The 25,857-nt window shown below is 53.0% G+C and overlaps 2 protein-coding genes across 5 annotated transcripts; one reads left to right on the forward strand and one right to left on the reverse strand.

Annotated features, from left to right (window-relative positions):
• PGPEP1 (pyroglutamyl-peptidase I) lies at positions 1 to 17,986 on the reverse strand. Of its 4 annotated transcripts, none has more exons than XM_050321247.1 (5): positions 17,969 to 17,986; positions 12,295 to 12,347; positions 7,202 to 7,318; positions 6,121 to 6,353; positions 1 to 5,506 (listed from the first exon to the last, which is right to left on the reverse strand). In XM_050321247.1, the coding sequence occupies exons 4-5, from the start codon at positions 6,324 to 6,326 to the stop codon at positions 5,314 to 5,316; spliced, it is 399 nt and encodes a 132-aa protein (XP_050177204.1). In that variant the 5' UTR covers positions 6,327 to 6,353; positions 7,202 to 7,318; positions 12,295 to 12,347; positions 17,969 to 17,986; the 3' UTR covers positions 1 to 5,313. The 4 variants fall into 4 exon arrangements, with proteins under 4 accessions (XP_050177204.1, XP_050177203.1, XP_050177202.1 ...); XM_050321246.1 differs by lacking the exon at positions 17,969 to 17,986 and adding an exon at positions 15,605 to 15,815 and having other exon boundaries at positions 7,198 to 7,318; XM_050321245.1 differs by lacking the exon at positions 17,969 to 17,986 and adding an exon at positions 15,605 to 15,812.
• LSM4 (LSM4 homolog, U6 small nuclear RNA and mRNA degradation associated) lies at positions 15,919 to 22,494 on the forward strand. Its single transcript, XM_050321249.1, has 5 exons — positions 15,919 to 16,027; positions 16,220 to 16,261; positions 16,368 to 16,466; positions 19,166 to 19,349; positions 21,071 to 22,494. The coding sequence occupies exons 1-5, from the start codon at positions 16,025 to 16,027 to the stop codon at positions 21,157 to 21,159; spliced, it is 417 nt and encodes a 138-aa protein (XP_050177206.1). The 5' UTR covers positions 15,919 to 16,024; the 3' UTR covers positions 21,160 to 22,494.
• Positions 22,495 to 25,857: the final 3,363 nt, after the last annotated feature.

Genomic DNA, 25,857 nt, shown 5'->3' on the forward strand with positions numbered 1-25,857 from the left:
CCAGAGTTAAACTCTTTATTTCCTTTGAAACACGGGTTTAAATCCTCAGTTACAAAGTCCAGTCTGGCAGTACAAGCTGAGAGGACACAGCCCCTTTGGGACACGGAGCTGGGGGGGTTGTTGGGGTTTACAAGGCACTGCAAGAACACACGGAGGGAACGGGAGCCCCGAGGGCATCGGGGTTGTTGCTCCAAGAGGTCCTGACAAGCACGAGGTGGGAGAAACACCTGAGATACCCAGACACACACTGCGGGTTTCACCAGCTGGACAAACACCTCACTCAAAAAAAAAGATAAAAAAATCCCAAAACTCAGGAATTTGGGGTCAAGCCAAGCCAAAAAGTGAGAATGAGGTGGCAAATCCTCCGCCCCTTCCCTTTTTGTCAGGTCCCTGCGTGTTTGTGTCAGCGAGCCTGGAGAGCTCCCACCTCTGAAGGGCATCCTCAGCAACCACAGCGGGGGGGGATTCCCCACCACTTTTTTTTCCAGCAGTTTTCAGCCCAGTTTTTTCCCCACCCCAAATCCATCGCCCTCCCCGCCCGCTCTGCTTCCCAAACGTGAAGCCCAGCACAGGGCAAGGCACTCCCTGATCATCAGAAGTAAACATTTTGTGATTTAAGAAGCTGGTGCGAGAGAGGAAACCTGAAGGTGTGAAGTGAAGTGTTTGAAGTACCACGGAGTTTTATTTTAAGGGCAGTGATAGCAGTTCCGTTTCCCATCTTTTAATTCCTGTCCACGGGGAGGCGATTTCCCTTCTCTGCTTTGCCTTAAAATCAGACTGAGCAGAAGCAGATCTCGGGGTTCCAATCAGTACCTCGAAGAATTAACGACATCCTCAGCTTTGGAGCTTTGGCAGAATATCACTTTCAGCACATAAGACACTCATCAGACAGGAATACAAGTCTGTTGTTTTTTTTTTTAAGAAAAAGTGCACTTTATACTGCAAAAAATTAGGGGTTCTGGTGCAAAAATAACAAATCCATCTACATCAAGACGAGTATTTACGGTATCAACAAGGAGGGGGGGTTTATTCCAAGTCCATAAAGTTCTAAAGAGCCTTTGCAACTCTGAAATTCCTATCGTTAAAATAAAATTAAATCGTTAAAATATTATTGGATAAAGTATTAAAGGAAAGGAGATCAAAGGGGAGGAAGTTACTTTGGGAAAGGATCTGTACAAGTGAATCCTGACGGTTTCATCTGCAGTGGAAGGGGCAGGGTGGAGGAGTGAAATTTGAAAATCTTAATTAAAAAAATTAATTAAAACCAAGTAATTCTTATGTCTAAACATCCTGATTTTCAGGCAGCTTTCAGACACCACCACTCCCTCCTGCAGCAGCTGTGTCTGAGAACCTGCTGGGAGTGAGAAATCCAGGAGGAAATTCCAAAAGATTCCCGAGTCACAACAAATTAAACCAGGAAACCCCACGGCCAGCCCGTCACTGCTGCTGCAGCTTTGGCAGTGGGGGGAGTCACCAATTCCCTCATTTTCAGGGTTTTCCCATTTTTTTTTTGGTTTGAAGAAGCTCCTCCCCCTGCAATTCCTTTTCTCCATCTCTGCCAAAAACAACAAAAAAAATTTCTCCCAAAAATTCCCTCCTTTTAGGGGTGAGAGCAGAGCAAACAGTTCAGGTTTTTTTGTGAAGTCTGAACACCCCCCCCCCCAAGTCAGGACTCCCCTGGAAGGAACTCTGGGAGCTCACGCCACCAACCCCACTCCACACCTCGAACCTCTCTTCATGACCTCTGCCATCCCTTCCCACCTCTCTCCCACGGCTGGGAGGAAACAGCCAGGCTGGGGAATGCTCCAAGTAATTGAACTGCTGACAGGCCTCGAGATTCTCTCCAAAAACTGGCCCCCACAAAAAGATCACAAACAGTTTCTGCACCAGGTGAAAAAAAATCCTCATCCGGGATCGCTCAGGTCGGGAGGAATTCATTGGGATCATCAATCCCACGTGAATCCTTAAGGAAAAGAGCCTTCCAGGCTCACAATTCCCTTTTCCCCCGTGGTTATGAAGCAGATCCCCCGTGTTTAATTCACCTCCTGACAGCAGCACCACCAAATGAAGACATTGAGGAGCACCTGGAGTTCCTCCAAACCCTCGGCAGCACTGAATGACTGGAACAACCCAACTGCCACCCCAAATCTCCCCAGCACATTGGCCAGTCCCCCCTTGCTCCAAGCAGATAAATGACATCAGACCCCCATCCAGTGGAACCTCCCTAAATTCCCTCTTCCACACCAAATACCCTCACAGCCCCATCTCTCCATATCCCCAATTTTGCAGTCAGGTTTTTCCAAAGTGACAGGCACAGGGGGGGGGGATGAACAACTCCAGCTGAATTTCCTACACTTTCACTCACTAGCACAAAGTTGTTTTTTTTTTGGGCTTGGCAACGGGTCTCCCAGTCAGTGCAAATTAGCAAATTCCTATTTACTGATGAGCTGGAAAAGGGAGCAAAATACAGGATGACACAAAACACGAGCTTTTGGAAGCTCTGCCTCAGTTTGGACATCCTATTCCCATAGAAAATATGTGCACCTGAAGGAAAAGCTTGGTGGATTCAACAAAAAAAGCTTTGAAATCACCCACCCCCTGCTCCCAAAAAAAAAAAAGTGTTTAATTTAGGTCAGATTAAATAAAATCAGTTTAATGCCATTTTTTTTTTGCCCCAAGTTTTGCTACGCGGAATTTCTCTATGACCACGCCGCCCTTTACAAACTCAATCTCAGGACTAATTCTCAAAAATTCCATCCCTGCCCTTCCCCCCCCCCCCCAAAAAAAAAAAAAGAGTATAAAATAAATTATGTTTTCTAAAAGAATTGATCCCATGGAGCTTCTCAAGAACAGATCAGGAGGAAATGCAGAGCTCGGAGTGACGCCCAAAGAGAATCATTTCCCATAAAAAAAAAAAAAAAAGGGATTTTTAATGCTGACACATCCAAGGCCAAGCACCTGTGGTCCTTAGACAGCAGCAGGCACAGCAACCTGCTCCAGATTTTCCCCTGGAATAGAAGAGAGCACCCAAAGCAGGAATATTTCTGGGCGTTGAACGGGATGTAACTCCCCAGGCTGAACAAACCGGCGTGGGAAGCTCTTCCCACGGAACTGCTGCCGTCTGAGCTCCCTTGCCGGAGGATTTGGAGCCACCAGCCCCATCCAGCGGGATCTCCGAGGCTCCAGAGGGTGTGGGAACACCCAGCAGGCAGGGATAGACAGGGAACACCTCACCTGGAGACACGGATCCCTCACGGAGCCCACCCAGCTCAGGGACCCTCCCCGCGGCTCCATCCAGCCCTTCCCGCTCCTGCTGCAATTCCACACTGGGAATTCTGTTATCACCTCACAGTAATCTGATCTTCCACTCCTGTTTTATCCACAGGGAGAATAAAACAGTTTAACTGGAAGTGACTCCATCACCAAAGCTCCCGGGATACTCCTCGTTCCCGAGTTTAGCAGCTAAGAAACACCCAGAAGGAAAACTTCCCACCACCAAAGGGATAAACCTACGGGATAAGTAGCTCCACTAATCACCAAAAGAAAAAAAAATAAAATAAAAAAAAGCATCAAACCACGAAGATTTCAACAAAATATTAAATAGAATAAATTACTAATCAGAAAGTCTGATAAGTGCTACCTCGGATTTGATGGGGGGTATTTCCATCGGAAAGGAGAATTCTTTTGACTGAGCATGGAGAGGGAAAACAGAGGGAATTTCCCCTGGGTCTGCCCAAAACTCTTCATCCACAGGTGCCCCCGGGAGAGTTCTTGCAGCTGGAAAAATCTTTGTCCTCTCCCAAGGGTTACAAGGAGTGGTTTGTCCTTTGCCATCCTATTTTTCCCGGCAAACAGTTCCTATTTTTCATCCTATTTTTCCCAGCAAGTCCAGGGCAGCTCTCACTGAGAGATACTATAACAGAGCCAGTCAGCATTGGAAAAACTAAAAGAATGGGGGTTTTAAAATGTTTAAAAAATTTGGTTTATATATATATATATATATTTGTAAAAGTATTAATTCAAATCACAGACTTCTTTCACTTAAAAGGCCCCTCAACGAGCCCGAAAGGTTCCTCAATCACCAATTTTGAGTCTGTTTCCGCTGCAAAATCTTCTGGTTTTTGTTGGAATCTCGTGATTTGGCAGCAAAATCTCCACACCCCCTTTTCAATCTCCCCTTTTCAAGTCCTGCTCTGATCCTGCCCGCACCCTTCCCCGAAATAACTCCGGGGAAAGTTCTGATGCCTCCGCTAAACCCCAGGCAGCAACTCGGGTTTCGGTCAAAACATCACCCTCCCCAACCTGGAAAAATCTGCAACTAAAAGAGTTATAAATTACTCAACCTTCACTTTGAAACCTTAACAGGGAAGCACCAAGAGGCCAGGACAAAGCTGGCCTTTGGCAGAGCCCTTGGACCGCTGATGATCCGTTTCAGACACGCATGCATTGGGTGCAGGAGGTACGCGGTCGACTCGAGGGAGGGAGTTGGGGGGAAAAAAAAGACATTTGGGAATATTTGGCGAGAGTTTGGCCCCCAAAAAACCAAATCCTGCTCCGGATTTTCCCCTGGAATAGCAGAGAGCACCCAAAATAGGAATATTTACAGGTGTTGACCGCGCAAGAGGAACCCAAATCCATCCCTTCCACCTGCAGCTAGGCTTAACCAGCACGTTACAGAGACCCCACTGACATGTGGAGGGTGTGGGGGGGAGGAGTCAGTGCCTAAAATCATTTTCCATTTCAGCAGAGCAACTGGAGACTCCTCATCCCCACCAAACTGGCAGTCCCACGCCATTCCAGCTCTTTCCAGCTGTACTTTTACCTCTAATTTGGGTCAAAGAGAGGGGTGGGGGGGGTTGGAAAGAAACCCAAAACCGGCTGAAAGCAAACCTTTCAACTCAAGAACAAGTCATTAGAGGGCTGGGTTATCCATTCCCTGCACCTTTGAAGGCCAGGTCCGGGTGAGGAACTTCCCATCCGTGCCGGATTCCATCACCTGGCTGACAGGGAAGCTCCCACTCGAGTCACTCAGGAACGAGGAGCTGCAGGTGTCTCGAAAGAAGAGAGCTTGAACCCTTTGCTGCCAAGGCTGAAACTCAGAGATTTGACAAATAAAAAATGTCCATTTCTAGAAGCTGAATTTTCCTTTTTTTTTTTTGTTTTTTTTTGGGAATCTCCAATTCTGGGTCTGGAACGTCTCAGCCCGGGGTTTTTTTTTGTTTTCCTTACGTGTGTGTTTTTTTTTTCCCCCCCAGTACTTGAGCAATGGGGAAAATTCCAGAAGTGCAACACCAGGATGGCCTCTGCCCGTGCTCAGTGTTCATGCTGACAGTTGATTTTGTCCTCGGAGTGCTCCAAGAGATCCAGCATTTCCTCTATGATGGCCTGCAGGGCCCGGCCCAGCTGTTCTGCGGAGTACGGTTTTCCCAGCGGAGGGACGTGAACAAACGCCGACCTCCCACGGCTCTGGTACAAGGAGGTGTAGTAAGTGAAGTCGCAGAGGTACCTGAAAGGTAAAAAGAGGGATTATTTACCCAAAAATATCACAAATACAGGCTGGGAGGAGCTGTTAATGGAGCGGTATAACAGTGGTGGCATGCAGAGTTTAGTGGAATAGAATTGTGAGTCTGGGGTTGTCCTAATTAAATCTAAGACAAAAAAACCATGAAGAACTGGGTTTTTTTAATCTGTGATGGTTGGGTGACCACCGAAAGACAGGTGGTGGTGCAAACCCTGTGAGAAGTGAGGTGTGGGAGACTTCAAAAGCCGTGTGGATGTGGCACTCGGGGACATGGCTTAGTGGTGGCCTTGGCGGTGCTGGGGGAATGGTTGGACCTGATGAGCTTCGAGGGTGAAGAAGATCACCCAACCTTGTGATTCCATGAAAAATGTGTGGATTGCAGGGGCCTCAAGAGCTGAGCACGAAGGGAACACACGTGACACATGAGGTGGTGGCTGCCCCACCCCTGGAAGCGTCCAAGGCCAGGCTGGAGCGACCTGGGCTAGCGGGAGGCGTCCCTGCCCACGGCAGGGGGTGGCACTGGGTGAGATTAAGACCCCCTTCCCACCCAACCCCTTCCAGGATCCCATGACTCCCCGCTCTGTCCCCGCGGACCGCACCTGCCGGCGTCCTTGGAGATGGTGACGGCCACGTCCAGCCCCAGCGCCGAGACCCTCTTGCACACTGTGTCCATGTCAATGATGGAGTCGATGCACTCCGGGCCCCCCTCCACGCAGCACTGGGAGCCCGGGCAGAACCGGCAGTTGTCCAGCCCTTTGTAACCCACGTTGTGGCCGCACTTCTCCAGGGTGACCGTCGTGGCCATGCCCGAAACTCCCACGTGAACCACCAGCTGCGAGGGGAAGAGAGAGAAAACGAGTTGGATCAACCACCCCCACCAAAAGGCAGAAAACTCATGGCCTGATCCTCGTGGGAGCCTTCCAAACTCCGGATATCCGTGATTCCTGCCCGTGGCGGGGGGTTTAATGACTGGATGCTTTGCCCCGGCTGATGAGGTGGTGACTGGTCACAGGCTGGACTCTGGGATCCCAGACAGAGCTTTTCCAGCATAAATCATTCTGTGATGGCAGGGATAGATGGGATACTGGGAAGAAATCCTTCCCAGGTTGCCCAGAGAAGTTGTAGCTGCCCCTGGATCCCTGGAAGTGTCCAAGGCCAGGTTGGATCAAAGGAGCAACCTGGGCTAGTGGGAGAGGGTGGGACTGGATGACATTTTTAAGGTCCTTCCAACTCAAACCATCCTGTGATTCCACGATTCTATTCCCAGTTAACGATGGAGCTGTTACAGGAGTTCTCCCAGGAGTCTCAGAGCAACTTTATCAGGGGTTTAATACAGCACAATTCTTGTTTCACCCCCTCCTGACCCAAACTGTGATTTAATCAGGGTGAAAACCAGCGCTGGCACCTTCACAGCTGCTGGAAGAGCCCAGGTGGCACAGACTAACCATGGACTGTCTAGACAGCCCTTTGCAGTGGCCTCCTCACACCGACTGCTCCCATGAATTGGAGCACTCTGAGCTGTAAAATCCTCCAAATTCACGTGTTCTCACTACAAAAAGATGAAAAGATCCGGACAGGGACCACCAGTCTGAAAGAAGACGCTAAAAGTGGGACTTCACATGATGCCCTCTGTGGGTTTCGAGCCTTTGCTGGGTGGTTTTCCCGCCTTTACTCACTCACTTGGGGGCTGTGCTTCTTCCACAAGGCAGGAATGAGTCGTTGCACTGTCTGGTATTCGACAGGGACCTCGTAGACGTGCAGATCCACGTCCTCCCGCAGTCCCAGCTTCTCCAGCTCCTAAAGACGCCAGGGGAGCAACAAAACCGAGATGGTCAGACACGGGATTTACCTCTGGAAGGTTTAACGGCAGAGTGAGAGACTAATATCAGTTTACACCAGGTTGTGTAACCTTGTAAACTGCACCTGGAGGGAGTTTACAGCTAAAACTGTGAAAAAAAACCCCAACAAAACAAAACCCAAACCACAATGGGAACAACAAAGGCATCTCTCCACCTGTGTTAACAGTTCCACCCACAGGACCGTTTGTTTGGCTCTGATGTGTGTGAACAAAGACATCAACATTTAACTGACAGTAGTTATCAGCAACACCCACACTCCAAGGGAAGGTTGGCTCTGTTATTTATAGAGGTAGAGAGTCATAATCCCTGCCTTTTTTTTTTTTTTTTTTCCAAGGAGTGACTACGTGGAGAAGGTAGAAGTGGAAGGATTAGATCCATCATCCATGCTGGCCTGGAAAGTAAATTCACATTTTGTTGCCAGATAAAGAGCTCTCAGGGCCCGGTGACAGCACTGGTGATTCAACTCACACAGTGAGTTATCTCTCCCTCCATAGCATGAAAACATCCCAAATATCCTGGCAATCAACAGAGCCAATTTTCCTTTAAACCCTCTAAAACACAAAGTGTCGGTTCGATGCCTTGCAAAGGCTTTAAAACCAGAGAGAAGGGTGTTTTTTTCTCCTCCCCCAGGTATTCCTGACTGGAAAGCACTGTTTGATCCCAACACTGGGAGCTCCCCTTGGTTCTGGATGCTCTTCTTTGGCCTCTGGGGACACTCCAGAACCACCAGCAAGGCTCCAGTTGGATGTTTTTTCACCTGGTACTGCAGAATTAAACCCTTCAGAGCTGCCAAACCCAAACTTCCAAGAACTCGAGGATAAACCCACGGTGGCCTGAGGAAAAAATGCTCACAAACTAAACCACCAGCTGAGCCCAAATTTAGGAGCCAGGCTACACCAGGGGCCACTTTTCCAGCAGGACCTTCAACGTCCCTGCCCATGGCAGGGGGTGGAACTGGATGAGCTTTAAGGTCCCTTCCAAGACCAATTCCATGATTCCATGGTTCTCCAAGTGCCTCCTCCTCTCCTGAGGGCAGAGGGAGCCACGTGCTCTCACACCTCTGTGTCTCACCAACCCCTCTGCAGTTGTTCTTACGGTTCTGAGGCAGAACCAGCGACGGAAGAGCCACCAAAGCATCAAAGGGCACTTCAAAATATCCCTGAATGACCGAGTTATCTCGGGCTCAGGTTCAGATCTGGAGCTGCTCTTTGAAGCGATTCTCAGGCTTTTGTTTTCCTCCTTGCAAACTTCAGGCCGAGGAGCGCAGATCAGCTCTTTTCACTTCCAGCCTTGCGTTCCCCCAGGTTAAAAATTAAAAATTAAAGACAGCTGAGAGAGAATGTGAGGTTTTGGCTTCCCCCATCACCATCCTGACCCCTCTCCTGTGTATAAACATGAGCAGTGCTTTAGTATCATTTTTCTGTGTTATCAGCATGAGTGGTTTTTTACAGAGGGGGAGGAAAAAAAAAACCAACCAACAAACAACAAACCACCTTTCACACTTGTAGGGACAAAACCACAGCGGTGTAACAAGATTTAAGATTAAGTAAAACACACAGAAAGGCAAGAGTGAGACTTTTCACAGGCCAGCAGATAGGAGCAACAATGATAAATCACTGGCTCTGGCTCTGAGGGCAAGGCTGATATTAAAGCCTTGCTGTATTGATTAGTGTCTGGCACACTCAGACATTCATTACCAGAGATGGATGTAAGTGATGGTTCATCACAGCAACTTCACACAAAATCTGCCTTCAAAACCTTCCCTGGTTTATGGGTTTGTGAAAAACGAGGAGTTTACAAATGAGAGCATTCAAACCCAAGTCAGGAGAATAAACCCTCTTTTAGGGGCCTTAATTGCTTGGGATTCATCACCACCTCTCTTAACCAGAAGAGATGCTCCTGAAGGATTAGGAAGGAGGATGAGTCTGGGGGGTGGGAAGTTTTAACTGGCTGAAAAGAAAACAGCACCTCCAGGAGGAAGATGCACCCCCCTCCAGACAGTTAAACCTTAACTTTACCAACCCACAGCTCGCTTTTAACCAAACCCAGCGCTCGATAATGAAGATATTTGTAGTCGTTCCCCCCTCCCTTCCACCCTCCAACAACTTCTTCCCCCCCCCCTCCCAGCCCTGTCTACCTGACAAATACAGCAAACCCAACATGTGTGACCGATTCCCTGACCCCTCCACAATGCTGCTCTTTGTGAGCCTCTAATATCCTTATCAGGTCTGTCTAGACACCCTGACAGCAATTGTCCTTCCTAATGTCAAAACCCACTCTGACCTCTCCTCCTCCTCCTCCTCCTTCTCCTCCAGAAGCTCTTTAGGGGGGGGGATGAAGGAGCTTCCCAGCCCACAGGGCACACCTGTGTCTACACCTAAAGTGTACACCTCCTAAAGGGAGGGTGAAAAACGTGCTGGAGAAAAGTAATTTCTTCGTGAAAGTCCCTCCCAAGCAAAAATTGCAGCTGTAAAACCCAAAATATAATAATAATAATTAAAAAATTCCTCAGATTAAATATTAAAAATATGAAAATAACAGCAAATCCACGTTAACACAGGAGGGTTTTTGCTGGGAGCCTTAAAAGAAAGCAGGGAGGAGTTGTTCTTCCTGTTGAATTTATGGGGAAATCTCTAAACAGGGATGAACATCTTCAAAGATTTCATTTCATTATTAAGATTACTGCTGCCACTGTTTAAGGCACCCATCATGTAAAAATCATTCAGATTTCAAACCCAGACAGCTACAGCCAGGAATCCACTGCAGATCCAGGGAAAAGATGCAAGTTTCTCAGTAAGGATCCAAATAAAACCAAAAACACGGGGTGTGGAGTGGGGGGAAAGCAGCAAATTTTATCCTCAGGATGCAGGATTAATAAAAGCTGTAATAAACCAGAACTAGCTTAGCCCTAAAAGCGAGGAAAGGAGGATTTCCAAAGATTGTTTAATTGATTTTTTCTTCTATTAAAATGCAGATCACACCGTCTGGGATTCGGGAACTCAGACACGCCTTTGTGTCCACTCCGCTCCATGAAGTCCCCCGTCTGAAACTCGCACAATGCCCACCTCGCCCGGGCTCAAAGACATGCTGTTCCCTTTTTTTGTCTGGGCCTCTGGGGGCTGAGACAGGGGAAGGGAAGGCAAATCCTCCCCGCTGCCTCCGAGTTGATGTTTTCGGTCACAATGCGCGAGCGATGAGACGCGACCCGGAGGCTCCTGCGGCAGCAACTCCGAGTTTCCCCCTCTCAAAATACCCCCAACTCTGTTTTCTCCTCTTTAAACACCCCTAGCTCTGTTTTCTCCTCTCCAAACACCCCCAGCTCCGAGTTTTCTCCTCTCAAAATACCGAGTATCCTCCTCTCCAAACTCCCCCAACTCCGAGTTTTCCCCCTCCAAACACCCCCAACTCCGAGTTTTCCCCCCTCCCAACACCCCAAGCTCTGAGTTTTACACTTTTAAAAGTCAACAAGCCCCCTGAAAATGGATTCCAAAGGCAGGTGGTGACTCCATCCAGCAGCCACTTCAGCAGCACTGAAGGAACAAAGTGCTGGTTCTCCTCAGGTTTGTTTTTGGAAGCAACATCACAACACCCACCGCTCCTCCTGCTCCAGAAACACCCCTTTGTCTGTCTCCTCTGAAATAAAAGTAGCTATTTACAACAGCTGCCACCACACAAGCAAGAACAAGCCAAATCACTGCGCCCTCACTCCTGAATTTTAATAACATCCTGTATTTTTTTCCCCTCCACAACCTGCATATTGCCCCCAAACCGACCCTAACTCAAATATATTCGTTCCCAAAAAAGCTCTTGGAGGCAAAAGGTTTTGTCTTCTCCTTCCAGCCAACACATTAGACAGCTGGACATTAGTTGGCTGTAATTGATTAGAGTTTGTGATTTAATTTAAAAGCATTCGAGAGCAGATATTAATCTCAGAGCTCTGAAGGGGAGAGAGACAAGCTGGGAAGAAAAATAGATTTAATTCCCTGGGCAACTGTACTAAAAGGTACCCTGGAATTCCCAGTAGCTTTGACACAAACCACATCCAGAAGTGACAGAGAAGTGGGATAACGTGGCAGCACCGTCTCCCTCACTGAGTGTTTTTACAGCAAGAAACCTTAATTCCACTGGAAAGGGCTTAATTCCTCCCCCTTGCCTCATTTGTGAGGTATCAGTGCCACACAGATGAACCCCCAGCACAGGCTGGGATATCTGGGGTGGCCTGTGCAGGGCCAGGAGCGGGACTTGATGATCCCTGTGGACCCAGCTCAGGATATTCCAGGATTCTGTGCAGATCCACAGCTACAGGTGGCATAAATTTGATTTATTTGAGCAGGTGGGACCTGCTCCAGCGGCGTTTCCCCACCAGCTCCTGTCCCCAGCGAGGTCCAGCTCCATCAGCCAAACAGAGAGGGGTGATCCAAGGGGAGAAAGGAGGGAGCAGTGGCTGCTTTGCCTTGGAATTACCTTCCTCACACTCAACTCCACGAAACCAGCAGCTGAAAGTCCCCTCGTGGATGAGTCTGGGTTTAAAGGTGAACCAGCTCATCCAGCTTCCAGTCAGGGCTGAGAGAAAAACATCCAAAATTCTTCTGGCTTGGTTGGTTTGTTTATTTTGAATTCTCCAGGGCAGAGGAAGATTCCAGGCTCCCTGCCCCATTTAACAGGGTTCAAAGCTGGGAATTCCTTCCTTGCCTCAGCTAAATTAACTCAATCTCATTAAACTCTACTGGTCAAGGGATTGTTCCCTGAGCGGTGAATCAAACATTATCCAGCTGACCATCTGGATATCTGCACTGAGCTGGTCTCAGCTAATAGACTGGGAAGGAGTTAGAAGTTATAAAGGGTTGGAAACCTCAAATTTGTAGGGATCTGTTCTCTGTTTTAACGTGCTGAGAGGAAAAGTTCAGGTGTTACCTGCACTGCAATCCAGCTGGCGTTCACAGCGTGCTCTCCGAAGGGCCCAAACCCTGCAAGAGAACAGAAACCCACCCTGGTGAAGTCACTGTCACAGCTCTGACTCCACTTCAAGTTGCAAAAAGTTTGTGCTTTCCTAGTTTAGACATTCTGAAAGAAACCCCCAGACTTTTACCACCCAAGCATCAAACGAGACACCTGCATGGAAATATTTCAACTGCAACCTGGTGCAGTGAAGGAAACCAAGAACTTGCCCCAAAAGAACCTTTTTTCCCCCTCCAAACAGACATTTGGGAAGAAGATTTTCTTTTTCCTTCCTGCCCAGGTTAGAAAAACTTGTTATCAAAGAGGACTTGTTATCAAAGAGGACTTGTTATCAACAAAGGACTTGTTATCAACAAAGGACTTGATGTCAGGGAATTAAATCATGATTGGATATTTCTATTCCTGCTTGCTTTAACCCACAGCAGATGCCTTCACAAGCCTTCCTCAAATGTTTTTTCTCCCCTAAAGTCTTCTCCAAGATCTTCATTACCACTAATTACACCTCACAAGGACATAATCAGGACTGTTCACAGCCCACCTACCCCGAGCAGCAGAGGTTACAGTGGCATTATCAAAAATACCTCCTCCCCACCTCTGAATTCCTAATGGATAACTTTGGAGTTAACTGGTGATCCATAACATCTTCTCCTGAGCAAGCACACAAAGGTTGGGCAATTCATCTGGGTGCAATGTCGATATGCTTTAATTTACAATGTCAGCATTGCCCTCTGAGCTTAATGCAATTAGGAGACATAAATTCTGCCCAGCTCCTGAAAGGATTCGAGAGGGACCACAAATATTAAGTGACACCTTAATGGAAATGCTGTGTTTGCCATCAGCAGCCAGGCTGAGGTGATGCTGCACACGAGGAATTCACACAGCGCTGGCTCGTCCGCGCCCGTGGATCAAAACCCCAAAATATCTCCCCAAAATAAATATTCCCACAAAACCAAAGTGTTGGTGTGTTTTCCCGTTCAGCAAAACTCCAAGGCAGTAACACAATCTACGACTGCAGCACGGGGGTTAAGGCAAATTAATGCCTTTTCAGCTGTTTCTGCAAGTCCTACACAACCCTCTGAAAACAAACACCCCAGCCTGCTGGCTGTAATTCCTAAACAAAGTGCAACAATTTCACAAAATAAATAAAATACGTATTCTAACAACCCAGCCACCGAAAGGCTGCAATTCCACAGGTGTTCAAGGCACACAACACCACCCTCTTGCCCCGAATCCAAAGGAAAACCGGCACAAGCACAAGCAGGGGGGTATCACTGCCGTGACTCATCCCCTGCCCAGATCCCTGGAGTTCCCCCTTCCGTGGGGGACAAGGAACTCAGTGGGCACCTCCGACCCCTGGGAGCACATCCACCCTGCAAGGCTCATTAAGCAGCGAACCAGCTGCAGGGATCGTGACGGGATTATCTCCTTAACGAGTTCTAAAAAAGAAATTGTGCACAAATAACGCTTATCCTCAGCTAGCACGGCCTCGGAACCCAACAGGAGCGAGACACCGTCCCTGGTTTGAACAGGAATTTAACGTGACATCGATGACATTATCAAAAGAGGGGCAGGGCTGACGAGGCGACCGCCGTGTTTTGTAACCAGACTTCCCCGAAAACGGAGTGGAAAAATAAAAGAAAAGAGCCCGGAGAAGCCTTGCAAGCAGCAGAACATTCCCTGACACGCGTTTTCTGTTTAGTCACCACCGCCCCGTGCTGGATCCGGGGCTGGGAAAGGCAGGATCCGCCACCTGCTTCTCCTCTCCCCACAATTGTTCCCTGCAAAGACACTTTTGCCTCCGATCTCAGCCGCCCCAGCCGAGCCCCCGCCATTCAAACAGCCTCAACTTCAGCTGCTGGAGGAGGGGGGGAGACCTGAATAGTTTCAGGCGAGTTCCCCATTTGTCACAGAACGGCCTCACCCACAAATCACCCCGAGCGGCCTTTGTACCCCGGGGAAGAGCCTGACAGCGCCGGGGCCCCTCGTTCCCTGCCTTATTCTTCCCTCAGGGGCTTCTGCTGTGCTGAGGTGGAAGGGGGGGGATTTGGGGAGCAGCTTCCACACCTCAGTGGCTGGGGATGGGGTGCTCAGCGAGCAAATCCCATTCCTTCTGACCCTAAATTGGTTTTGCCCGCTCCTCGGTGGGCTCGGTTCCCGACTTCCCACAACCAGCAAAACCCCTGGGAGGGGGCTCAGGGGTGGAAAAGGGGGAGCCAAGTCCCAGCTGCCTGGGTGCAAGGGTTAGAAAAGCTGCTGCAAAGCCCCTCAAGCACGGGATCCCCCCAGCTCCTGACACCCCTCACACGCAGCAGTCCATCCCCAAAGCCCCACTCCATCCCCAGGGCTCCTGTTTGTCACCCCACAAAGGGCAGAGCCCCCCCAAACAGTCCCCCAGGGACAGCTTCCCCCTCTCCATCCCCTCCTTGGTCACATCCCGATGGGACAGCAGACTCCCAGCTCCTGGTCACACTCTCCTCTCCCTCACCCCGGGGAAGGGGTCCCCCACCCACCTCCCCCCCCCAGACCCCTTTACATCAGGGAAAGGGTCCTCAAAACTACTCTCCCCACCAAGCCTCCCTCGCCACGGGGAAGGGGTCCCCAAAACCACCCTCCCCTCAACACCACCCCCCCCACCTGCCTCCCTCCAGTTCCCCTCCAAGGGTTGGTTCCCTCACCTGCCTCCCCCAAGCCCCTCTCACCACGGGGAAGGGGGTCCCTCACTTGCCCCCCTCACCTCGGGGAGAGGGTCCCCAAAACCACCCTGCCCTACAAGCCTCCCTCACTTCGGGGAAGGGGTCCCTCACCTGCCCCCTCCGGGGTTGGGTCCCTCACCTGCACCCCTCACCTTAGGGAAGGGGTCCCCAAAACTACCCTCCACCCCAAGCCCCCACTCACCTCGGGGGGTCTCTGACCTGCTCCTCTGAGCTCCCCCCTTACCTCGGGCGGGGGTCTCCCACCTATCCCCCCTGCGCTCCCTCTTCACCTCGGGGAAGGGGTCCCCCCTAACTTCCCCCCCTCCCATTTATCCCCTCAGCACAACCCCATCCTCCCAGAGTCTCCTCGTACCCGTCACCACCACCGCCCGCCGCGGCTTCTCCATCGCGGCTCCGTCCCGTCCGTCCCGTCCCGTCCCGCCGCCGCCCCGCACTGAGCGCGGCCCCGCCCCGCCGCTCCCGCCCCGCCCCGCAGCACCCGGGCCCGCCGCTTCCGCCGCCTCGGCGGAAGTCCCGCAGCGGGCCGGCCCCGGGAGCCTTTCCCCGCTTACCGGGCACCGCTCACCGTAGCCCGAGGGAGCGCGGGGAGGGGGGGTGTCGGTTCACCGTGAGCCCAGACGCGCCCGCGGGCGGGGGGCGTTGGTCCAACAAAACGCTCATCCTGAGCCCCCGCGGGGGGCTCCCCGCGCGGCTGTGCGGGGGCACGAACCGCGCGGTACCGGAGGGGTCCGTCCGGTCCCTCCCGCCCGGTCCCGGGCCCGTCCCGGGCGGCGCCGCCGCGAAGGCGCGGCCGGACCCGGGCGGCGCGGCCGGGGCCGAGCCCGCCCCGCGCTGATTGGCCGCGCCGGGGCCGCGCCGCGCGCTGATTGGTCGCGGCGGGGCCGCGCCGCGCGCTGATTGGCCCGGCGCGGAGCCGGGGGCGGTTTGAGCGGCAGCGCCCGGCGCGGCGGCGGCTCCGCGGGACGCGCACCATGGTGAGCGCCGGCGGCGGCACCGGGCGGGCACGGCCGGGGCGGGGCGGGGCTGGGGAGGGGGCTGGAGCTGCGGGGAGGGCCTGGGGCATCTATCCCCTGCCCGGTGTCCCGCTGGGTGCGCTGGTGGGCGCACCGGTGGGTCCACCGGCGTCGCTCGGTGCCTGAGGCCTGTCCCCTCTGTTCCGCTCGCAGCTGCCTCTGTCGCTGCTGAAGACGGCGCAGAACCACCCCATGGTGAGTACGTGAGTGCCGGCCACGGTCCCGCCGCCCCTCCCGGCCTCGGTGGTACCGGGGGCAGGTCCCGGTACCGGCGGCGCGCCTGACTCGTGTTCTCTCGCAGCTGGTGGAGCTGAAGAACGGGGAGACCTACAACGGGCACCTGGTGAGCTGCGACAACTGGATGAACATCAACCTGCGCGAGGTCATCTGCACGTCGCGGGTAAGGCCGGGGTCACCCTGGCACCGGGCAGGGACTGCCACCCTCTGTGTCCATGGGGAACATCCAGCACCGGGCAGGGCTCACCCACCCCCTGTGCCCCCAGGAACCACCCCCGAGGGGTCCTGAGCTCTGTCCCTGCAGCCAGACCAGCCCTGAGGCTGTTGATCCTGTGGAAGTGTGACTGCTGCCCGACATGCAAATTTAACTTAGTTAATGATACGATCCGTAATGAAGGAACACGCTCAGGTGCACACTGGGGTGGGATGACTCCTTGCACAGCACAGAGTGAGGGGCTGGGGATCCCTCGCCCCCCTCAGTGAGGGTCTGGGGGCCACATGCCGTGATCCTGAGCCGGGTTTCCCAAAAAATCACAGCCTTCCCCTGTCACGTGCTGCCCCAGCAGCCTCAGACAAAAAGTGGCAGCTGGATGGATATCAGGCTGTCACTGCTCTTTCCCCTGCCCTGGAATATCAGAGCTCCATGGGAGAGACTGGCAGGGGTCCTTGTTCTTCCAAAAATCTCTCTGCAAACCCCCCCCCCAGTTCCTGTTGTCTCCACAGCAGAAGTTTGGAGTGGTGTTGATGGAGGCACATCAGTGTGACAGAGGAAACACCCTGAGGTTTGGGAGGGAATTTTGGGGTGGAACAAGGGGGGTTTTTTGGAATTTGTAGGTGCTCCTTGGGTCATGGTGGGACAAGTTGAATTTAGCAGGAGAGGGACTAGAGGAGGTAACAGCAGAGCCCATGACAGGGGTGATGCCATCCTTTTCCTTGGAAATTCGCTCCCAAAGGCTCGGTGCTCTGTCTGGGAAGAGCAGCAGCTCAGGTTTTGTTCCCTCTGGGTGGCCTGGAGGTATCACCCAGAAGGACATGGACCTGTTGGAGTGAGTCCAGAGGAGGCCTCCAAGGTGATCAGAGGGATGGAGGGAGCAGCTCTGGTGTGAGGAAAGGCTGAGAGAACTGGGATTGTTCAGTCTGGAGAAGAGAAGGCTTTGGGGTGACCTAACTGTGGCCTTGCAGAGCCTGAAGGGACAACAGGAAAGATGGAGAGGGACTATTTCCAAGGGCCTGGAGGGACAGGACAAGGGGAAATGGCTTCAAACTGCCAGAGTATGGCTTTACATGGGATATTGGGAAGGAATTTCTCCCTGTGAGGGTGGGCAGGCCCTGGCACAGGTTGCCCAGAGAAGCTGTGGCTGCCCCATCCCTGAAAGTGTTCCAGGCCAGGTTGGACGGGGCTTGGAGCAACCTGGGCTGGTGGAAGGTGTCCCTGGTTGGGCTGGATGGGCTTTAAATCACTTCCAGCCCAAACCAGTCCGTGTTTCCCTGATTCCACGATCTGGCCCAGGAAAGCAGCCGGGCTCACCACCCTCAGCCCACCTCAACACACCAACAACCCCCCCAAATCCCAGATGAACGTGGAGCTGCGGGGTTGCACTGGTGGCACTGGTGGCACTGGCCACTAGATGGCACGGAACAACGAGCAGGGAGCCGGTTGTTTACTCCGGGGAGGCCGGAACGAGGAAGCAGAGGAGCCTGGAGCCTGAGTTCCATCCCTTCCTGCATCCCGAGCCAAGGAGCAGCCAGGCAGATCCAAGGCAGGGTGGGGTTTGCCGGGTGTCTGTTGGAAGAGAACTGTTGCTCTCTGTCTTGTCCTGGGCTTGCCTGTACAGGCAGAGCTGCCCCAAATAACTCCCGGGGCGGGGTGAGGGGGGTGGGGTGGGGGGGAGCCAACTGTTTTATCCCGGGAAAGGAGGAACGGGGCGTTCTGGTTTCTCCTCCTCTCCTGGGACGCGACAGATGCCTCGTCCACGTGGTGCCACTTGAGGATGGCTGGGCTGGAGGGGTCCCAGCTGCAGCCAGACCCTCATGGAGCCGCTGCCGAGCTGGGAACGCGGTGCTGGAGCAGGACGAGGCGGGTCCCTGTCCCTCCTCCCAGTTACATCATGGCCAGAGAGTTGTTGTTCAGCTTCAGTGCTGGATTCTCACTCCCTGATGGGTTGTGTCCTAGGGAAGCCTGTTGTATCCCAGGAAAACCCTGAAACAACAAAATGTGACACAAAGGTGGCTGCTTCGAAACCATGCACCTGAAGGCTCTTTTTTATTGTAATAAATGTGTAATGTGTGAGCTCCTTTTTTCCCTCAGCTGCTCTGGTGGCTCACACCCCACAGCCAGCTGGCTCCAGACATGCCTTGCTGCTCCCTCCACACCCCAGAGGAGTGAAGGGTTGGGGTGACTCCCAGCTGGAAGAAAACCCAGCCCTGGCTGTCTCTTTTCTTCCCAGAATTGGTTGTTCAGCAACATTTTAACTCCCCACGCTCGTGTCTCTGGCCCCACTTTCAATTACCTTCTTGTACAAGGAGGAAAGGAGGTGCTTGTTTCCTTCCTCACCCTCTTCTCCCTTCATTTTCTGCCAGTGTTTGAGGTGCAACAAAATCTCTGTGGGCGTCCCTTCCAACTCAGAATATTCCGTGGAATTCCAAGATTGAAACTACAGTTGTTTGTGGCCCTGGGGTTGTGTTTTGGGGAGGAGAAGCCCCCTCCTTTTTCACAGCTAGTTACGAATAATGCTTTCAGCACACAGTGGTGGAGCTCTCCCTCTCTCCAGGTGTGATGGAAACGCTCACATGCCCTAAAAAGTGACGCGAAAGCGCCGGGTTTTGTCCGTGGCTTGACGTGTCGTGTCCCCTCCCCAACAGGATGGAGACAAGTTCTGGAGGATGCCGGAGTGCTACATCCGCGGCAGCACCATCAAATACCTGCGGATCCCCGACGAGATCATTGACATGGTGAAGGAGGAGGTGGTGTCCAAGGGCAGAGGCCGTGGCGGGATGCAGCAGCAGAAGCAGCAGAAGGGCCGCGGGGTTGGAGGAGCTGGCCGAGGTAACGATCCCGTTTGCTTCCCAGCTCGCAGAGGGGGCTGAGCGGCGTCCCTGCCTTTGGAATGTCACCTCTTGTGCAAGGAGCAGCTCCTGCCTCTCGGCTCCAGAGCCAGGGCTGGGGCTGGGAGAAGCTGGAGCCGTTCCTGTGCGGGATCCAGTCGAGCGAGTGCGTAAGGGCAGCGTCTGCCAAGGCACAGGGAGGATCCGTGCCAGGGATGGGCCTCCCTCGGTTCTGGGGTTGGGCAGGAGCTTCAGAGAGTCTGAACTTGATTGTTTCTACCCCTCCTGGCTCGTTTGGCAGCAGGGCCCTACAGAACTTTTCAGCTTAGCAAGTCCAGGGGGGAAAAACAAATGGCTGCTCTGGGTGAAAACAGTGAAAACACAGCTGGTTCTGCCCGTGGCAGTGATAGAAAAAAACCCATCTTCTCTCCCCTTAAAAATGGGGCTTTGGATCTCCTGTCAATTTATTTATATTAAAAAAACAAACAAACAAACAAAAAAACAGGGTTTGGAGGGTTTGTGTTCCTCCTGCTCCACATGAATAATTCATGTTCCTGATAAAAGGGGAAGTTGCCACTTCAGAAGAAATAGGTCACCCAAACAACATTCCTATTTCACAGGGGTTAAGGGATCCCAGAGCACTTCAGCTGGAGAACACCTTGCTCTTTTTTTTCCCCCCCCAAATTATCCCACTGGAAGCCTCAGAACCATTTTCTCTCCTTTCCTGCCACATCTTTGGGGCTTTGGGGTCACCTCGCAGCCCCCGGGGCTGCTCTCGGGGCTCCACCTGCATTGGGAGCTCAAAATCCCGAGTTAAATTTTAAAAGGAGCCCTGGGCACGGGGACACCGAGGGGTGAAGCCTCTCTGCAGCACCCTTAAGGACCTGCCTGAGTTTTGACTATGCCAGGAACCCTGGCAGGACAGGTGGGACCCACCCAGGGACACCACACCGGGATGGGACTTGCTGTTCCCAGGAGCTCCTTTTCCTCAAATCCCTGCCATCCCTGCTCCCTCCTGGAAGCTCCCAGCGTGCAGAAGTGACCTTTACAAATCTGAAGGCTCCTTTTATTTTTTCCCCCTCCTTCCCTTTGCAGTGTCCAGAGCACTTGGCAGGGTGTTTTTTTTTGGATTTTTTTTTTTTTTTCTTTTTTTGGGATATGGTTATTCGGATAAACGTTTTTACGGCTCTGGTATTTTTCTCTGCCGTGGAAATGTGGAAATACCCACCTTGTGGGGAGCAGAGCCGAGCTCTGAGGTGGAGCTCCTGCTGTTTTCCTGCGTGCAGCTGAAATTCGCTGATGGAATATTTTCGAGCATTTGCTAATTAGCTCAAAGGTTTGGCTCTCATTACTGAGACGTGAAGGGAGGAGGGAAAGGGGAGGAGGGGGGGGAAAAGAAAACCAACAAACCAACAACCAAGCAGGACAATTTTGTTGGGAGGCCACCAGGCAGGAGCTAAGCTGTAATTGTGCACACAGTTGAAAGGATTATTGTTTCTGACACTGGTAATCCTTCGCCTTGGACTTCTTGCTTGCCAGACTCAGAAGTCCAGGGCCTTTGCTCCAGGAGCAGCTGGGACATCCCAAGCCCTGCAGGGTTTGGAGTCAAAAAGTCCTGTTTCTGTTTCTAAAATTCGAAAATAAGGGTGTATTTGGGTAAAACAAGAAGAACTGTGTGCCAGGGATGCTGTTACATCCGTGCTCTTCCCTTCTGCTCCACAGGTGTGTTTGGTGGCCGTGGCAGAGGAATTCCAGGCAGTGGAAGAGGCCAGCAGGAAAAAAAGCCAGGCAGACAATCAGCCAAGCAGTGAAATGTCTGCACCCAGGCCAGGGACAGTTTGGGTTTTGTCACCTCAGGATTTGCCACGTGTTCAAAAAACGTTCCCTCTCCCACTCTCCCGTGAGTCAGTCAGAGCCCAGATCACGTTCATTTGGAAGCCCCTCCTGATTTAATCTGATCAAGTGGAGTTTTCACTCCTTGTAGTCAATAAGTCTTTGGAAATATTTCTAAAAAAAAAAAAATCATTCATGGTTAAGGACCGAAGTTCTGAATTTTTCAGGGTTGCCAGGTTTAATTTAAAATATTATCCTGTTCAGAGGTACCAGAACGGAGGCAAACAGACCCTTTCTGGATTGTTTGGAATTTTTGTGTTGTTGTTTTTTTTTAATACTTGAAACTTGGGAAATGTGTGTTTGTAACAGATGTGTGAGAACACTGAACACTGAACTTGAGGATATTGTGTCTCTACACGAGTAGTCTTAAAGGTTTGGGGTTTTCTAAAGCCACCAAACCTTTAAACTATTGCTTTTCTTTTCCTGGCCAGTCAGTTCTGTCCCTCCTATGGCTTAAAGGAGAACTTGGGGTGAACATTGGCCTTCAAGGGTTGTTCCCAAGAGAGCTTCGTGATAAATGAGCATTTCCCAATTAGGTTCATTGCTAACTTGACTTGAGATTAGAAGTTTCCTTGAAAGGAACAGGTTTTCTGTGTTGGTTTTTTTTTTTTATTTGCATGAGGCTGGTGCTCCCCTCGCTCCTCATGGGTGATTTTTTTTTTTTTTTAATTTTCTGAAAAGCAACCGAGTAGATTTACGTGGATTTATTTCCCTCTTGCTTCAAAAAATCCCCCACCTTTTGCTGTGACACCAAGTCCTGAACTCTGACAATATTTCTCAACCTGATTTCTTCCAGTACCTGACCTCAACTGGGTGTACCTGGCACTTCCTTTCCCAGTCACCAATTATCTTCCCTTGGGGACACAGAGCAGTGTGTCCCTCCTGTAGGCTCAGAAAGCTCCTGGGAATTCCCAGGTCGGGTTGCTCCAGTCTTCCATGCCATCAGCAAAATACCCTGGCTGCTGATATTAACTGAACATCTGCACAAGGGGAGGAAACAGCTCTGGGTGAGCCTCAACCCCCCTGAAGGGATGAAATAGGTGAATTTTAGGGGAAAAACCCATGTTGTGGCTGGTTTTGAGCAGGTTTTGGTTTGGTTTTGGTGCAACTGGTTCTCTGTATTGAAGCCTATTCTCTGCCATCACCACTGTCTTGAAAAGGAGTGAAGAACATGCTTTTATAGAGTTATTTTTTTAATGTTTATAGAACTAGGCTGCAGTGGTGAGTGGGAATAAATCTCCAGCCTCTACCAACCGCCTTCCTCTCTGTCTCTGTGTCCCCAAACCCCTTCCCTGAGCCCTGGGATCAGGGAGAAATCCCTACATTTTTGGTTCCCAGCAGCAGCCACGTGTTGTCCTGCTCCTCTCTGAGGCGTTAACCAGCACTCCCATGTCCATCCCAGGCGATCCAGCTTCTCCCAGGGAGCCAAATCCAGGCCATGGGAATGGGGTGATGTGTCCTCCCTCCTCAGGCTCCGCGTAAACACCCGTGTGTGTGGCATTTGAACAAAGCCCTGCTGTCAGACTTTCCCTTCCCAACCTGCTCCCCTCCCTTTGGATCCCTCCAGCCACGGAGACTCCGTGTGCTGCCACTTCCCTGGTGAAAAGGAAACAACTCCAGCACTGCTGGGATTGAAGGTCTGGCCTGGCTGGATAAATCTTCCCTGCAACAATGGGACCTTTGGCTCCTGCTCAGGGTTTGAGTCCTCCAAGTGCTCCTTATCTCCCAGCCAAGCTCTGGGGTCAGGTGATGGAGCTCGTTAAGTTCTGCATTTGTTTAATTGCACCACAAGGCTTTAGCAGCCTTCCCTGCCTGCCTCCCCCTTCCTTTTTCCACCTCTGTAGGAATATTTCTGGCCCCAGCCCCTGTGAGGGCAGCTGGGTGGAAGGTGGTTCTGGTGGGGGGAGAGCATCGGTGCGACGCTCAGCTCTGATTTTGGGCTTTGTTTTTGCCCCAAAATTTGGGTGTCTGGGGCTGTCATGTGTTCCAGCCCTGCCCCGTGGCACCACAGGGAGGCTGAAAAAAATTAAAAAAACCCTGAAACAAAACAGGGAGGAGCAAGATAAAAGCAACAAGCAGAGAGAGGAGGAATAAAAGGTCTGAGCCTCGCTGCCGGCGTGGGTGGGTGAACGGCCTGGCAGGGCTGGAAAGACCCAGCAAAGGCCACCCTGGAAACCCTCCCTGCTGCCTTCCTGGGATATTTCGGTGGCAGTTGAGCTGGTGGCAGCTCCAGCAGCCACGGGGATGTGTCTCTGGCCGCCCCAGAGTGACTCATAACTTCTGTGCCTCGCCGGGGAGGCAGCACAGGAATAGTTACACACCAGCGACGCGGAGGGAGTGGCTGCCGAAATATTTCAGGGCTGTGCTAAGCAACTAAAAATACACGTCAAACCCTCCTCCTCCTCCTCCTTTTTTCCTTTTTAAATCTGTTTTCTTTCTCTCTTTCTGGTGTGGTGTTTTCTGTTGTTTTTTTTTTTTAATTCTCGGGTTTGATTGTCAGAGGCCCCTGTGGGCCCCTCGGGGGGTTCTTCAGGGACTGGCACAGGTTTGGGGGCAGGCGTTGGCATCTGGTGACTTCTTGTTTTCCCGGCTTGGTTCCTCTCTCCCTGCCTGTGGCAGTGACTAAGTGGCAGCTTCCCCTGCGTGCCCGGTGCCCGCCGTGCAAATCCCAGGGTGCAAAGCCTCTCCTGCTTCTTCCCTTTTCCATGGCGGGGGAAAATCCATCCCTGGGAGCTCGTGGGTGCCTTGCTTTGGGTCCAGCCCGTGTCCTCAGAGCCATGGGTGTCCAGCACTTGGTGTTTTGGGGTGTCTTGGCTCCTGGCAGAGCAGGATCAGGCGCCAGTGGTGCCGCGGAGCTGGTGGCACGTGGGGAACGGTGCTGTTGGTGCCATGGAAATGGGGAGAGCAGGAGCTGCGTGAGGATGCTCTGGTGGCCCTGCTCGAGGCTCACTGTCCGGCAGTGGCGGCGTGGGCTCATCCCAAATCCTCACTGCCCGCTCCGTGGGCTCATCCCAAATCCTCACTGCCCGCTCCGTGGGCTCATCCCAAATCCTCACCGCCCGCTCTGGGGTAAATATAGCCCGGCTGGCAGGTGGCAAAGACACGGCGTGACTCAGTGGGTGCTCCGACGCCTCCGGGAATAGCAGCTCCGGCCACCCAGCCGTGGTGAGGGTGGCAGTGCCACCAGCTCCGTGCACGGGGCCGTCCCCACGGCAGGCGGAAGGGGCTGCTGAATCATGCCCCTCATTAAGTGCTCATTAAGAAAATGAAGCTGCTGGCTCGCTGCGGGCACGGGGGCTGCCACCGGCGAGACATCCCACGGGGCCTCTGGCTTGGGGACAAGGGACGTGTGGGATGAGCAGCAGCGGTGACAGGCTGGGAGCGTGTGGGGGACACAGCAGGACAAGCCTCGGGGTGCTGGGACCCTTGTGGGGAAGGGGTGGCAGGGTTCTGCTGGTGGGGCCCGGCCAGAGCGTGGTTCGTGGCTCACATCCCTGGCCAGGGGCCAGCCGCTCTTCCCGGGAGGCCCCGGGGCCTGCTCGTTCCTCCCTGGAACTGATTAAAGCACCTACAGCCAAGGCTGGTTCTTGTTGTCCCACTGCTGTGCTGGGGGAGCACTGTGGGTACCCCGGTGTGCCCACAGGTGCCCACCCGGGCTGGGGGTCCCTGTGTGGGGCTAGGACAGGGGGGAGGGCAGTTGTTCCCCCCCACCCTGGTCCCCGTCCCTCGCCAGCCGGGTTGGGTCAGGATGGAAAGTCTGAACCTGCCGGTCCGGCCGCGGCCGCGCCCCTAATGACGGGTTTGGAGCGGAAACACGGACGGCGGCTTCACCTGGGAGCTGCTCCCCGGCCCTGCCCCAGCCCCCTGGGACACGGGGCCTGGCACCTGCCCCCCCCACGGGGCAGTGGGGACAGCAGGGGGACACAGGGCTCGCTCTGCTCTGCTTTACCTGCGATTTCATCAACCGCGTGTATTTGGGATTTTAATCAACTGCGTTTATTTGGGATTTAATTAACCGCAGCTGTTGGGGGAGGGTAGATCCCAGTCATTCCCACTCGTGCCTCAGTTTCCCCAGTGCCAGCACTGTGTGTCCCCGCCCTAGGGGCTGTCCCGGCCCTGTCCTGGGTGTCACACATGTCCCCTGCGGCCTCCCTGAAGCCAAGGCTGAGCTGTCCCCTGCCCTGTGCCATTCCCTGTGCCATGTCCCGTGCCATGCTATCCCCACACCCCGTGCCCTGCCCCACACTGCGGTCACGCTGTCCCAACACCCGGTGCCACGCCGTGCCCGTGGGCAGCAAACAGGACGGGCACGCCGTGTCTCTTCGCAGCAGGAGAACCGCGGGGGCGCGGCGTCGGCACAGCACTGCCACAGCCCCACCACCGGGTCCCCTCGGGGGGCCCCCCGGGCGCTGACACCCCCTGATTTATCGCCCTCGTTAGCGCAGGCCTGGAACCATCTGGCAGCAATTAGGCCCCGGCTCGGCGTCACCCGCCCCGGCGTCCCTGCGGCCTTGCCGTGCGCCGAGACCCTCGGCCTGCAGCGCGGGGGCCGCATCCTGCCCGCACGAGGGGGGTTATCGGCGGCCATCGGCGCTGGCTCCCCCCGCACGGGTGAC

Source organism: Myiozetetes cayanensis, unplaced genomic scaffold (genome assembly GCF_022539395.1).
Source record: "Myiozetetes cayanensis isolate MyiCay16 unplaced genomic scaffold, myiCay2020 scf26, whole genome shotgun sequence".
NCBI lineage: Eukaryota > Metazoa > Chordata > Aves > Passeriformes > Tyrannidae > Myiozetetes > Myiozetetes cayanensis.

Excerpts from the sequence above, each read along its gene's own strand:
- PGPEP1 (XM_050321244.1), bottom strand. The coding sequence starts at position 15,439 with ATGGAGAAGCCGCGGCGGGCGGTGGTGGTGACGG. Across the intron at positions 7,319-12,294 it reads CCAGCTGGATTGCAGTGCAG|GAGCTGGAGAAGCTGGGACT; the intron begins GTAACACCTGAA and ends TGGCGTCTTTAG. Across the intron at positions 6,354-7,201 it reads GGAAGAAGCACAGCCCCCAA|CTGGTGGTTCACGTGGGAGT; the intron begins GTGAGTGAGTAA and ends TTCCCCTCGCAG.
- LSM4 (XM_050321249.1), top strand. Across the intron at positions 16,262-16,367 it reads CGGCGCAGAACCACCCCATG|CTGGTGGAGCTGAAGAACGG; the intron begins GTGAGTACGTGA and ends GTTCTCTCGCAG. Across the intron at positions 19,350-21,070 it reads GGTTGGAGGAGCTGGCCGAG|GTGTGTTTGGTGGCCGTGGC; the intron begins GTAACGATCCCG and ends TCTGCTCCACAG.